The sequence below is a fragment of the Rhagoletis pomonella genome, unplaced genomic scaffold (assembly GCF_013731165.1).
Source record: "Rhagoletis pomonella isolate Grant_MI unplaced genomic scaffold, Rhpom_1.0 Rhpom_scaffold_00644, whole genome shotgun sequence".
In the NCBI taxonomy this organism is placed as follows: Eukaryota; Metazoa; Arthropoda; class Insecta; order Diptera; family Tephritidae; genus Rhagoletis; species Rhagoletis pomonella.
In genome coordinates this window covers 6,638-19,591 of record NW_023459198.1, presented here as the reverse complement: position 1 = coordinate 19,591, position 12,954 = coordinate 6,638, and the positions used below count along the sequence as shown (strand labels likewise).

Sequence of the window (12,954 nt, the reverse complement as noted above, 5' to 3'; positions counted from 1 at the left end):
ATTCTCAGTAAAACCAATACCAAAAATCAACTAAAATTTAATGGGCTGCAAAACTTCATTTTTAAAATATTTATAAGTCTGATTCGAAAGTTGCAAATTTGTATGCAAATTTATTGAATTTTCCCGAGTTTAGCACAAAGTTTAGAAATTTTATATTTATGTGTTTTGATGTATTTAGTATAAACTGTATTTATATAAAGGATAAAAAAGGTGCGTGCATTGTGAAAAATTCTCTCTGCTTTAGTTATGATAAGTTGTTTTATTTGTTGGCTTACGTTGTAATGATCTCATGATCTCATGATTTTATGTTTTTGTTCTTGTCTGTCAAAATAAAATTTTACTACATCCTTTCGCGCGTAATTTTTTCGAAGCGAAAGGGAAGGGAGCGAGAGGCCCCTCCCCCCCCTTTTTCCCCTAAAGTGTCCCGGTTTGGCAACAGAGATATCTGGCAGCCCTACATATATATGTATGTACAATGCTTCTTTTGGAATTTTTTCGTAAAGCTGTTCATGCAAATGTGATAAGTTAGAATGAGTTGTTCGTGTTCTACGTAATTTTTCATTTAGTTTTTATGATTAGATTTTTGCATATGAAATTAATTTTACAATTTGTAATTTATATTAGAATTGAAATAATTGACTTACCTTACTACCTCCAACTGGACTCGAACCAGCGATCTCAGAACAAGAAACAGCAGTCTTCACGCGACGCCACAGCCGATATTTGCCAAGAAAGCAATTAACTTCGTCTTAACAGCACTGACAAAATTATTACTTATATTGAGTAAATTTATTTCCTCAAATGAATGACGCACTATTTTTAGATTGAACCTGAATTTATGAAAAACTTTTCAAATTGAGTAAATTTTTCGTAATATTACAGAAAAAAAAACAGTAACTCTATAATAAAGAAACTGGTTTCTTGTTTTAGGGAAATGCTTTTTTATTTGATATCGATTTTTAAAATATTTATGTCGCCGAAAAGGTCGCGTTCACGACCATAGTTTGCCATTAAACAGTTGTGGCATTCAAACCCGTTTTAAGTTATTTATACCTTCACTTATTTTGGAAATACCATCCCTAGATTTTTATTCTTATACTATAAATCTATAGCTCTCATAAAACGATGACGACCTTACTAAAAAAAGAGTTAGGCTTTATTCAGAAACAAAAAAGTTCCACCGGGGTTTTTGGACATACATATATAGGCGGTTGTTTTGAAATCTTAATATTTCGAATATAGAACAAACCGGTCTTTTCATTTCATAAAAATCTTGACTTCTCAATGAAAATTTTGAGTTTTTCGACGTTTTCAAGGCTTTTTCCAGATTAAGGAAACGCCTAAATAGTTTTATAACTATATCCTAAGTTATTTGGGGATGGAGAGTATACCATATGGGCAAATCCTAGCGTTCGGACGTTACGTTCGGACGTTTGTTTTTATTTTTTTGTTTGCAAAAAAATTATGTTTAAAAAAAATTTTATAGTATAAGGCAAGGTATATGCAACTTATATGCGAGAATTTGAATGGCATGCATTTTTTTCATTTATGGTTGACTATTTCTCGGATTTACCCATATTTTATACCAATAAATGAATGTTTGGCGTTTAAATGTTTTCTATGTTGGCCGAGCTTCTCCAATTCGTATTGTGCTTCTTGATGTTGTGACGCAAATGGAGAGATCTACACTGTTATTCCACCTCCGAAAAAGATATTTTATGGCAGAAGTACGCTCGGAGATTTGCCATTGTTTTCCGAGGTGCGACAGCTGGGACCAGAAATTCAATCAAAGACCTCTCGGGCGAAAAAGTCAGAAAAAATGCAATAAAGTATTTAAAAAAAGTTAAAACAAGACTAAACATCAATTTTGCACAAATTGTTTAGTTGTTTTACTTTTGATCTAAAAACACTTGACCTTATTTTGCTTTGCTCTTTTCTAAATCAAAGCTATCTTCACTGTTAATAGTAAAACGTAAAAAAATGTTTCCCTACCCGAGGACTTGAACCCCGGACCTCAGGAATAGGACATTTGCTCTGCCGGCCATTGTGACTGTTGGAGCGCCGCGAGCAAAATGACATACTTATTCATTTCACGAGGGATGAATTGGCATACAATACGATCAACTGGTATGATGCTACTAGTATTTCTATTGGTAGATGCTGATGCATAGACGACGAAAATCCCTAATTCCCTAATTCCTATATTTCATTGAAATCTGTCAAATAGGGTAGAAGGGGGAGGCTTCGACATGAGGGAGGCTTCGACTTTTTCAAATCTGGCAGTCGTTATTACTGCCGTTGTTCTCATTCCTAGAACAAACAGTTACCAAATTGACTGTGATGCTGTCATGAAAACTATTCAGTGCTTGTTGGCAGACGATAGTGTGCAGACGTATTTTTTATTTTTGAAGTGTGTTCATGTAAAAATTGTATGTAAGTATTCTTGTGTAAAGTGTGCAATCTATAACGTATTCGTTCCGTTTTTTCCCCATTAATATTTTAATAAAATTGTGTTTTGTTGGTTCTAAAGATATTTCAAGTAACAATAAGATGTATTTCTTTAAAGAGAAAAATTTGGCATAAGTGCAAAAGGGAGGATCCGACAACCTCTTTTGGGAGGTTTCGACAAATTGTCGAAGCCTCCCTTCTGTTCTTTTTCACTTAGCAAGCAATATTTTACAGCTATCAAGATGCCAAATATTTATAAAAAAAAGTTTCCGGAGAAAATCATCGACGAAGATAATATGAAAAAAAGCCATCGAGGACATAAAACAAAAGAAAGAAACACCAACAAGCGCTGCTCGAAAATATGGCTTGAAGCGTACAACACTATTATCTCGAATTGCAAAAGAGCAAACAAATGTGGGAACTGCTAAATATTTCCAGTCGAAGTTTTCTTCGAACCAAGTACTTACAGCTACGCAAGAAAAGGAATTAACGCTTTACTTCAAAAAGTGTTCAAATCTACATCATGGATTGACGTATGACTTGGCTAGACGGTTCGTTTTCGAGTTTGTTTCTACATACAAAATAAAACATCCACCAAGTTGGGACAAAGAAAAACAAGCTGGAATTGATTGGCTAAAATGTTTTATGCATCGAAATAAAGAAATTAGTCTACGCAAACCTGAAAACACTAGCATATCACGCATTTTTGGATTTTCTAACCAAGCTGTTTCTTTATTTTTTTCAAACCTGAAAAAGGTATACGAATTACACCACTTTCCCTCTGAGCGAATATACAACATAGATGAGACTGGAATAAGTACGGTGTTGGATTCTCCAAAAGTAAGCCTTGTTCCGATTTGTTGTTGCAAATAAACTTCATGTAAGTATATACAAATTTACAGGTCATAGCTGAAAAAGGAAAACGAACCGTTTCTCAAGCCGCATCCGCAGAGCGGGGAAGTTTAGTTACAATGGTAGGAATTGTTAACGCATCTGGAAATCACATTCCACCGATCTACGTTTTTCCTCGCAAGCGAATGAATCCAAATTTTCTTAACGGATCAGTACCAGGCTCAATAGCACTTCTAGCCAACAACGGATGGATGAACTCGGAGCTTTTTATAGATGTTCTTATCCATATTAGAAGTCACGCTCGTTGCACTATCGACGACCCCATACTACTTTTGATGGACAACCATGCTTCTCATTGCAGTCTAGATAGCGTCATTTACAGTCGCGATAACGGCATATGCTTATTGTCTTTCCCACCGCATACGTCACACAAACTTCAACCACTTGATGTATCGGTGTTTGGACCTTTCAAGAAATTTTGCAAACATTCCTTTAATGATTTTACAGTCAACAATCCAGGAAAGAAAATCGAGATTTCACTTATTGCAGAACTTACGAGGACTCCATTTTTACGAGCTTTTTCTCCAGATAATATTGTAAAAGGGTTTTCAGCTACTGGAATCCTTCCATATAATTCATTAATATTTCCTCAGTCTGATTTTTCCCAGTCCGAAATCGAAACAAACTCTGAGATTGCTATTGAAACTAACCAAAATCAAGCCGAAAGTTTTGAGAATATAATCCTACCATCTGAACCGAATTGTTTCTCTCCAGAGGTTATCCGTCCACTTCCAATAGTGAGGAAAAAGAGAACTATTACTAAAAATCAAGGCAAGTCAAGAATTTATACGGATTCTCCAGAAAAAGCACGCTTGGAGGAGTTGAAAGAACAAAGCATAAAAAAATTGAAGCTACCAAAAAAGCTAAAATTTTGTAAAAAAAACAAAAACATTGCGAAAACTAAAAACTAAAAAACAACGAAAGATAAGTTCCTCATCATCAAGTGAAAACGGTTCTTATAGCCTGGCTGATTCTGATAAATCATATGACTTTGGTGAGGTTGAAGAGCACAACAATGAGCAACCAGAATTGGAGGTTACTGACGGAATTCATGTTCAGAACGAAGAGCACGAGAATGAGCAACCAGCGTTGGAGGTTACCAACGGAATGCATATTGAGGAAAATAGATTTGTGCTAGTTAAATTTACTGACAAAACCGATTTCTTTTACATTGGTGTAGTCGTAGAAGTTGAAAGTACTACGTGCGTCGTGAAATTTCTCAGGCGCCAAAGTAAAACTCAATATTTCTATGAACCAATTGTTGAAGATACAAACCTGGTTTCAAAGCAGGACATATTACGTATATTGCCCACACCTGAACATCCACCAGGAACTTCACGCGCGCAAAGCAAATTTGTTTTTAACTTCGACTTCTCAAATTTAGATGTTCGTTAAAAGTAAAGTTATACTTCATTTTTATGCTTAAGTTGTTTATGTTTTTGTTCGAAAAAATTGTTATTGTATTGAAATAAATAACATTTATGAATTGAAAATCGTATTCAGAGTTTTTTCCAACGAAGTCTTTTTCTATTTTGCATGTTTAACTGCCATGTTTGATAAATGTCGAAACCTCCCACCCAATGTCAAAGCCACCCAGATGATTGGCGAAGCCTCCCGGAAAATGGGAGGTTTCGTCACATATTTTGTTCCTAATTATTTGATTAGAACTTTGAAATAAAATTAAGTAGTACATTAACGACCAATCTGAAGTGTCACAAACATACATGGCATCAGTAATTGTGAAAGGAGATGTTTGTTTCTTATTCTACTTTCTCTAAAAAAAAACATTTTATCTTAACCTGTCGAAGCCTCCCCCTTCTACCCTACAGACATATGGAGTAAATAACAAGCTTCATAAAAATTTATACATTTTTGAAGAAATCGTCCGCCATATGGGATTCGCCATTTTGGTTTGCATTGCGAATGGGTACCTCACTTACACGAGAAGAACATGAAGTCCCACTATGTCAGTATTTTCGTCAAGTTGCAAAATAAAAAATTCACAAGTTTTCAAACTTTTTATAAGCTCGTTCTCGTCTGCCTCTAAAATCGTATTGATTCGCTCTTTCACAGAGTGATTGTGAAGCTCCAAAGAATAAGTAACATATACACGTACGCGAAGCTGCTGCGCTTGTTACGAGAACAGCCCAGCCAGCAAAAAATCCGAAAACGGGAAGAAAAGTGAATGAAACGCGGATTAGGTCTACAAAAGGACCGAAAATGGTTGTGAAAAGGGTAAGTTTTCAGCAATTTTTCTGAAAATTTTCTGATTCAATTTTTCGTTGACAAAACGTACAGGGGAACTATGCTTAAGAGCGAAATGAGCTGCTGAAGGTAATTTTAATAAAAATCAAAATTTTTTGATTTTCTGGCCGCCATGTTGAAGTTTAATCAAATCGTTGCGTTGTGTATGGAAAGTTTAAAGAATTTGCCCGCACCACTAGTATACTCTAGCCACTAGCGGTACCCAGGCATACGATTTCGGCACCCACTTTGGGAAGGCCTGCTCTAGTATATACCTTTTCTGATGAATGTAACACGGGGCTTTCATATAAAAAATGGTGATTTAGTCCAGTGATTCCCAAAGTGGTCCAGGTGGACCCCCAGGGGTCCACGGGAGACTCGACGGGGGTCTACGTTGGCGTGAAAAAAAATATGGGGGTCCACGAGTTGTAAGTGGGGTCCACGAAAATTTGTCTGGTTTCGATAGTAAAGAACCAAACTGGTTGCATTACATTAATTAATTAATTGGTTGGTTTACATTAATTTTTTTGAGTATTGTGCTCTTGACGCACTGCTACACTTACCGTCGCTTTGTGTCTTCATACGTGGGGAAGCCTTAAATTCCACCTGCAGACTAAAAAGGAGCGGATGTTGGACTCAGTCGCCTCACTCAAAAAAATTGCTGGCGACAGAGATTTAAGCACTTGTGTCTTTTCAATGCTACAGGATAGTACGCCACCATTACCTTTGGTGAAGAGATTCTATAATATTGAGTAGGGATGTGCCGGATAGAGATTTCCGGTTTCGGATATCCGATCGGATATCCGGTAGACTGCTGCCCTTAATAAATTTTACAATATTGTTATATTAGGTTTTCTTTTGTTTAGCTAGATTATCTGCTTTTTCGAGCTGAACTATCCAATACGTAATTAAGAATACATATTTCTGAAATCCAAGTTATGATATAATCCTGTTTTAAAAAGATAACTTTTCTGTCTGCCACCCGGATTTATCGTTTATTTTTGGAAAATAGAGGAGAAACGTCAAAGACAAAAGATAAACAACAATGAACGCCGCTAAGAAAAAACGCGTGATTGATTTTTTAAATTTAAAATGTGATGAAAATCGAACTAATGTGCATGGTTACATATCTTTTTGCTTTCCGAATCGCCCCGTAAGGCTTCATTGTTGCAATATTTTCTGACACACGTTTCAAAACTCCATTTCTTTTCTGACATCAATAAATCTAAAAACTGGGTAGATGGTGAACTAAATAATTCGAAAATATAAATCAGTTAGCATAGGGAAACCTGCTGAATTATATGAAAAACGTCGAATTCTAGTGAAATCTTCTATTGAAGAGCGAAAGCAGGATATTTGGTAATGCTTTGAGGAAATCGCCAACGGCTTTGATACTAATTCCAGCTTTTCTAGTGATGTGGGTAGCCAAACGATGGAGAAATATTTACAGCTGCCCCTTATACCCAGACAAGAAGATCCTTTAATTTGGTGGAATCATAGACGGCTGCTGTTGTTGTTGTAATTATTGTAGCGGCTACAACAACCCCGCCCAGATCGGCTAGTATCTCAGTCGTTGTCGTAAATTTCAACTAACGGAAGGTCCAAGAAGCGTGCAGCCTCTATACGGTCTGTCCATAGGGACAATGGAGTTAGTTTTGTGAGGTTTTCCGGGCATACGAGGAGATCTGTAGAGTCGTGGGGTGTCTCTCCGCATGCCGGACACTCATTTGGCACATCTGCATCTAATCTGCTCAGGTATGAGTTCAACCTGCTGCAGTAGCCAGAGCGAAGTTGGGCTATCGTGGTCCGAGTCTCCCGAGGCAGACGAAGCTCCGTCTCTTCTACGTCAGGTAGTTGTGTGCCCAGACGGCATTCGCAGGTCTCGAGTTTACGTAACTTGAGACTGACTCCCTGTGAATGCCGCTCAGGGCTTGCCCATATGCTGACGGCTCCAGAGGTTGCTTTGTGAACCTCTGGACTTCGTCCATCAGACGGCCGCTGTAATGTAGCGGTTAGCAGTGCGCGCCAACATTCCGCAGGCCTGGGTTCAAGCCCGGTCCAACGCAACATAAAAAACAAACGAAAAAGTTTTTTCCTAATCGCCGTTCGGAGTCGGCGTAAAACTGTAGTTCCCTCCCCTTGTTTGATAACATCAATGCGCTCCCACAAATCAGAGGAGAAGCCCGGCCAAACACTAACAAATGTATAAGCACCAATTCCATTATTACTATAGTCGCAAAGAATTTCCAAATTTGTTTACTTTGGAAATGAATTATCTCTGCGAACCACCTTCCGCAGTGAACTCAAAAAGAGTGTTTAGTGCATCGGGTAGCATTTAGGTTGAAAATAGAAATGGGTTCTTGACCGACAATGCGGAAATGCTTCTTTCCATAAAGAAAAATATATAAATTTTTAACTCTATTACTAATTAGATACTATTAAATTTGATTATAAAAATATAAAAAAAAATCTAAACTAGATTTTTAAATAAGATCTGCTTCATTTGGAATTTGGCAGCACTATACATAGCATAACTTTGTTATCGACTACTCGATCAGCCGTATATTTAGTGCGCTGATTTTGCTATCGTTGTTTTTTATTACACTTAATTTTCATATGCGTAACTTTAAAAATAAATGATGTGGAGAGCAAAGAACTTCAGCAAAGAAAATTGATTTTGGACTCCACACATCTCCCAATGTCGGTTAGTAAAATTGCTGAAAATTGGAAGGTCGACGGTACAAAATGTATTGTTAAATATCAAGAAAAAATGCAGCATTGAGAGAAAGGCGGAAAATCAGGCACTTATAAATAAGATAGTGGAGAAGGATGTTCCAAGGACTTTGAAAAGGAATCCGAATCTCTCTGAACGTGTTGTTGCACCTGGAGTATTGTTCTGAGAGCCTGTATTGTTTTGACCTGATTTGGGTACAGGCCGTTGTGCAAAAAAGCGCAAGAGTTTTATACACAAAATGGAATCAACATTGTACTAAAAGAGGCCGATCCTCCGAATTGTACAGAGCTCCAAACAATCGAGCGTTATTGGGCCTATATGAAATCAAAATTAAAAGTAAACCAAATGCACACCTTTAAGAATAACGCAGTTCCGCAGAATGTGGCGAAAACAGGCTCAATCGATCAACGAAAGGGATGTCCAAGTATTAATGGCGGGTGTCATCTCTAAAGTACGGGTATTTTGGCGTGGAAATTAATTCTAATAATATTTGTAAATCTTTCATCTAAATAGAAATAAAAGAAGGTTATAAAAAAGTTTGGACTGAATTTTTCATATTTAAATTAGTTTTTTTGTTACTTAGTTCCTGCCAGATTTCAACTGAAGCAGATCTTTGAATCTTCTATAATCAAAATCCGGAAATCCGGCCGGATACTGGCCAGTATAGTCGGATATCAGAAAAAAGGCCGGCTAAGCCGGATTCCGGATATCTACCGGATACCCGGCACACCCCTAATGTTGAGTTCCCTGAGGCTGTATGCTGGTTTAATTCCAGTACTGTACCCGGACTCACACATTGTGGAATCGTCACTGATGGCTACAAAACTGATTCTGGGTCAGGATCTGGAGTGTTTTTCTACGTTAAATTGGATAAGCTTCCATCTTCCAGGCTGAGGTATTCGCAAACCTCAAAGCCATGGACTAAGTGGTGGAAAATAGGTGGAGGAGTTTACGTGTCTGCAGTGACAGCCAAGCTGCCCTGAATACATTGGCCAGCCCTCTATCTAAGTACTTCCAAACGAGTTCGGCAATGCAAGTCTCGACTAAATTATGTTGGTAAACATAACGATCTTGCTTTACTCTGGGTGCCAGGCCATTACCTGGTAATGAGACATCTGATCATTTGGCCACAATTGGTTTAGACCAGGCATTCCACGATCCGCAACCAGTTACAGCACTCCCGACTTTGGGCTTCGACGTCCCCATCAGAAACTGGGCGAATACATCGCAAAGCAATGACTGGGAGGCATCGAGGGAATCTCAGAAGATATATCTCGTTTTTTGCTCTCACTGAGTAGGCGTGGACCGTAGACAACTTGTTGGACTGCTTTTTCTCTCTCTTTTTTCTATTGTCAGTTTCTAAATTTAGAGTTTGGCGTAAAAAGTTTTGCGGTTTTGTTGTTTCAAGTTTTGTGCAAGGCGAATTAATATAAGGTGATAGCAGTAGTACGAAAACAAAAATGTACATGTAATTTGTTTTTGCTTTGGCGGCATAAACTGTCAAAATCTATAAGAGTGTGTGCGGAAATGCAAACAAAATTTTTCAATTTGACATTCGAAGCCGTGAGGCGAAAAACATACACCAAATAAGCTAATCTAGTATCTAACACCACCTTATTTAAATTAGCCTTGGTTTTGTGTTCTGAAAATACGAGTGATAAATATTTTTCTCATCACCTTAAAGCAGGAGTCACACGATTTGTACATTTGTACCGATCTGTACATTTTGGCAGCCACAGAGTGGTGCTGTTTAGAAATTTTAGTTCACCCCAATAAAATAAATTCCAGACAACACCAATCTGTAACTTCCAAAATGTAGAAATCATGTGATCTCTGCTTAAAACTCGGAGCGATATAAATGAAAAAGGTGCCCTCAACACAAATAAACTATTTTACAAATACGCCACATACAAATTTATGAGTGAGCCGAACATGTGAGGAGTTTATGGTGAAGATAGTGTAAATAACGCTAGCGCTCGGAATGCTCTTAAAAAATATAACTCCTTAGAAGGAGAGAGTACTTTAATAACTTTACGAGCTCTGTTTCTAAAACTTGGAAGTGTGTAATCACCAGGGAACGGATTTTATGGAAATTGCCTTTTTTTCTGCTAAAGAGATATGAGTATATTCGGTTAAGAATGTCCACGATTTAGCTTTCCCTGATTCCATATATACACATTTGATTTTGCCTTTTTTTGCCTTTTTTAAGATATTTGCCCTTTCTTGCCTTTTCTACCTTTAAAAAATCGATTATAGCATTTACAATTTTTTTTAAGATAAAAAAATATACACATGCCCATGGGGCTTATAGAAGCGCAGGGACCTCTTGCCAAATTGGTGTTGGAAAAATTCAAAGCCGTTTTCTCAGCTAACGTAGGCTTGGAGACAATAAGGGGTGTGGATAAAATTGTAAAGGGCGCGGAAAACGCCCTTATTCCTGATAATATGAACGTTTCAAACGTTCCATATTTAAATTGGGCTCCACTTCTATCAACTTACGTCGAGTGCACATTTAGTACATTCAAGGCTTTTCTTCGCGAAAATCGAATGAAAATGCTGCCAGAAAACTTCAAAATGCATCTTGTGGTTCAATGTTACTACAACTATACAGATTAATGGCCTTATTCATAAAAAATAAAAGAGCTTTAAAAAAGGTTTATAAACTGAAAAATGTATGAAAATGTCATTTTATAAAGCCCTTTAAACCTACTTTATTTTTTATGAATAAGGCCATAAAGTTTTATTAATTAGAAACTCGAAAGGAAAAAATAGTCAAAGATTCAAAGTACAAGTTTTTCATATAATGAAACTAGTTCATAGGTTTTCTCTTTTTACTTGTAATATAAACCTTTCTAAAATAAATGCATTTTTTGATTGTTCTTCGTATTTTCTGTCTTTTTTAGTGCCTTGTTTTTCCTTTTTTTTGCAATACCTAGTGCTTTTTCTTCCAAAAAAGGAGGAGGTTGTTATCAGTTCGTCGGAATATTTTTTTTTTGTTTTTTTTTATGTATGTTACCGCATAACTTTGGACCACGTCAACCAATAATTCTTTTTGTAATGGAAAGGTAGTGTCTCAGAGGTGGTCCCATACTAATTTGGTTTAGATCCGATCATTGAATCATGAAATATATGTATATATATACATTTTTTTTTTAAGTCGGTTTTTTTTGCTAAAAATTACTTGTATTTTGCCTTTTTTGCCCTTTTGCAATACCTAGTGCCTTTTCCTGCCTTTTTCGCTATTTTATTTTGCCTTTTCCACCCTATTTCGTTATTTTATTTTGCCTTTTTTATAGGTTTTTAGGTCCTAAAAATCCGTTCCCTGGTAATCACATTATTTTAATAAATAGAGCACATGAAAATATTTTATTTTTATTTTTACCACTCCGAATTTAGTTTTGGAACTCACTCGCGATGCAAATTAAAATCGTTGGATACAATCTTCATATTTTTTGACGAGCTTTGGGAATACATATGTTAGAAATGTTGCAGCAGGGGGTACACCGAAACCAGTAAAGTTTTGAAAGTAGTCTACGAGAGAAAAAAAGTTTGGGAACCTCTAATTTAGTCTTTCTGCATTACCTGCATACAAATAAAACTTTTAAAAGGAAAACAACGAGGATTATTTTCGTTTTGTCCAATTAACCAATTTTTGTACTACTCTTTCTAGATTCCTTGAAGTATTTACGAAACTAGTGAACTACCCGGAATTAGAGTACTTTAGGAACTAGTTTTCTACCGACCAAAACTTAGCTTTTTTGGTAACAAGTGGTAATTTTGGAATATTGCGCATGCATTTGCCTTTAGTTCCAAATATACAAAGTATTACCAGAAAAGTTTTCGCTTATGTATTTGTTGTTGTGTTTTTTTTTTTAATTTTCAAATCAATTCTTGTCCAATATAAAATTCTTGTCCAAGATGCATACATATGTACATATGTATGAGATCACATATGCACTTTTTTAATAATTTATGTATTTACATATTTTAATTTTTTAATTTTAGGTTTGACGTTTAAGATTTTCTAAACTTTTAAAGGATCAGTCGCAAATTACTGCATTTACTGCCTCGGTTCCACCCAAATATACATACATAGTACTACTTATACATACATTAATACAGACTTCGATACAACAGAGGCTAGTGCATCATTACAGCACGCCATGGATGCGTCCAGTAATAATATGAAAGTAAGCAATTGGGAAAAATTCAAATTGTTGTTGTGGAAAAACTGGAATCTACAATGGAACCACAAAATCGAACTAGGCGTGGAACTATTGCTGCCAGCGGTCTTCTCTCTGCTGTTGGTATTGGTGCGGGTGTTGGTGGAGGTGGACTCGATGGATATTACCACTTATCCACCATTAAATATCTCGAATTTGGACTTGTTCAAGTAAGCACTTAATAAAATATAATGAATGGAAGTTTTTGAGTGTATGTAAACGCATACATATGTGTATGTACCTTAGGTTAATCCACAGGAAAATCATATTTTAGGAATTTTCCTTCTCCCACCATCCAGAATTGTATAAAACGGTAAGAACAGAAAACCGTATTTTTTACATTTGGAAATCGTTTAATATTTAAGGGTGATGCCGGGCTTCGAAGTTTTCCGT

The 12,954-nt window shown here is 36.4% G+C and overlaps 1 protein-coding gene and 1 long non-coding RNA gene across 2 annotated transcripts in view; both read left to right on the top strand.

Annotated features, from left to right (window-relative positions):
• Positions 1 to 12,600, top strand: part of LOC118751304 — a 34,809-nt gene extending 22,209 nt beyond the window's left edge. Inside the window, exon 2 of the long non-coding RNA XR_004994509.1 lies at positions 12,344 to 12,600. This is a non-coding gene — a long non-coding RNA (uncharacterized LOC118751304). The remainder of the gene's footprint in view (positions 1 to 12,343) is intronic.
• Positions 2,230 to 4,880, top strand: LOC118751303. Its single transcript, XM_036486084.1, has 2 exons — positions 2,230 to 3,288; positions 3,351 to 4,880. Exons 1-2 carry the CDS (start codon positions 3,094 to 3,096, stop codon positions 4,269 to 4,271), a joined length of 1,116 nt encoding a protein of 371 aa, XP_036341977.1. The 5' UTR covers positions 2,230 to 3,093; the 3' UTR covers positions 4,272 to 4,880.
• Positions 12,601 to 12,954: the final 354 nt, after the last annotated feature.

Coding starts and splice junctions, on each gene's coding strand:
- LOC118751303 (XM_036486084.1), top strand. CDS start 3,094: ATGCATCGAAATAAAGAAATTAGTCTACGCAAACCTGAAAACACTAGC. Junction 3,289..3,350: donor CGGTGTTGGATTCTCCAAAA/GTAAGCCTTGTT, acceptor ACAAATTTACAG/GTCATAGCTGAAAAAGGAAA.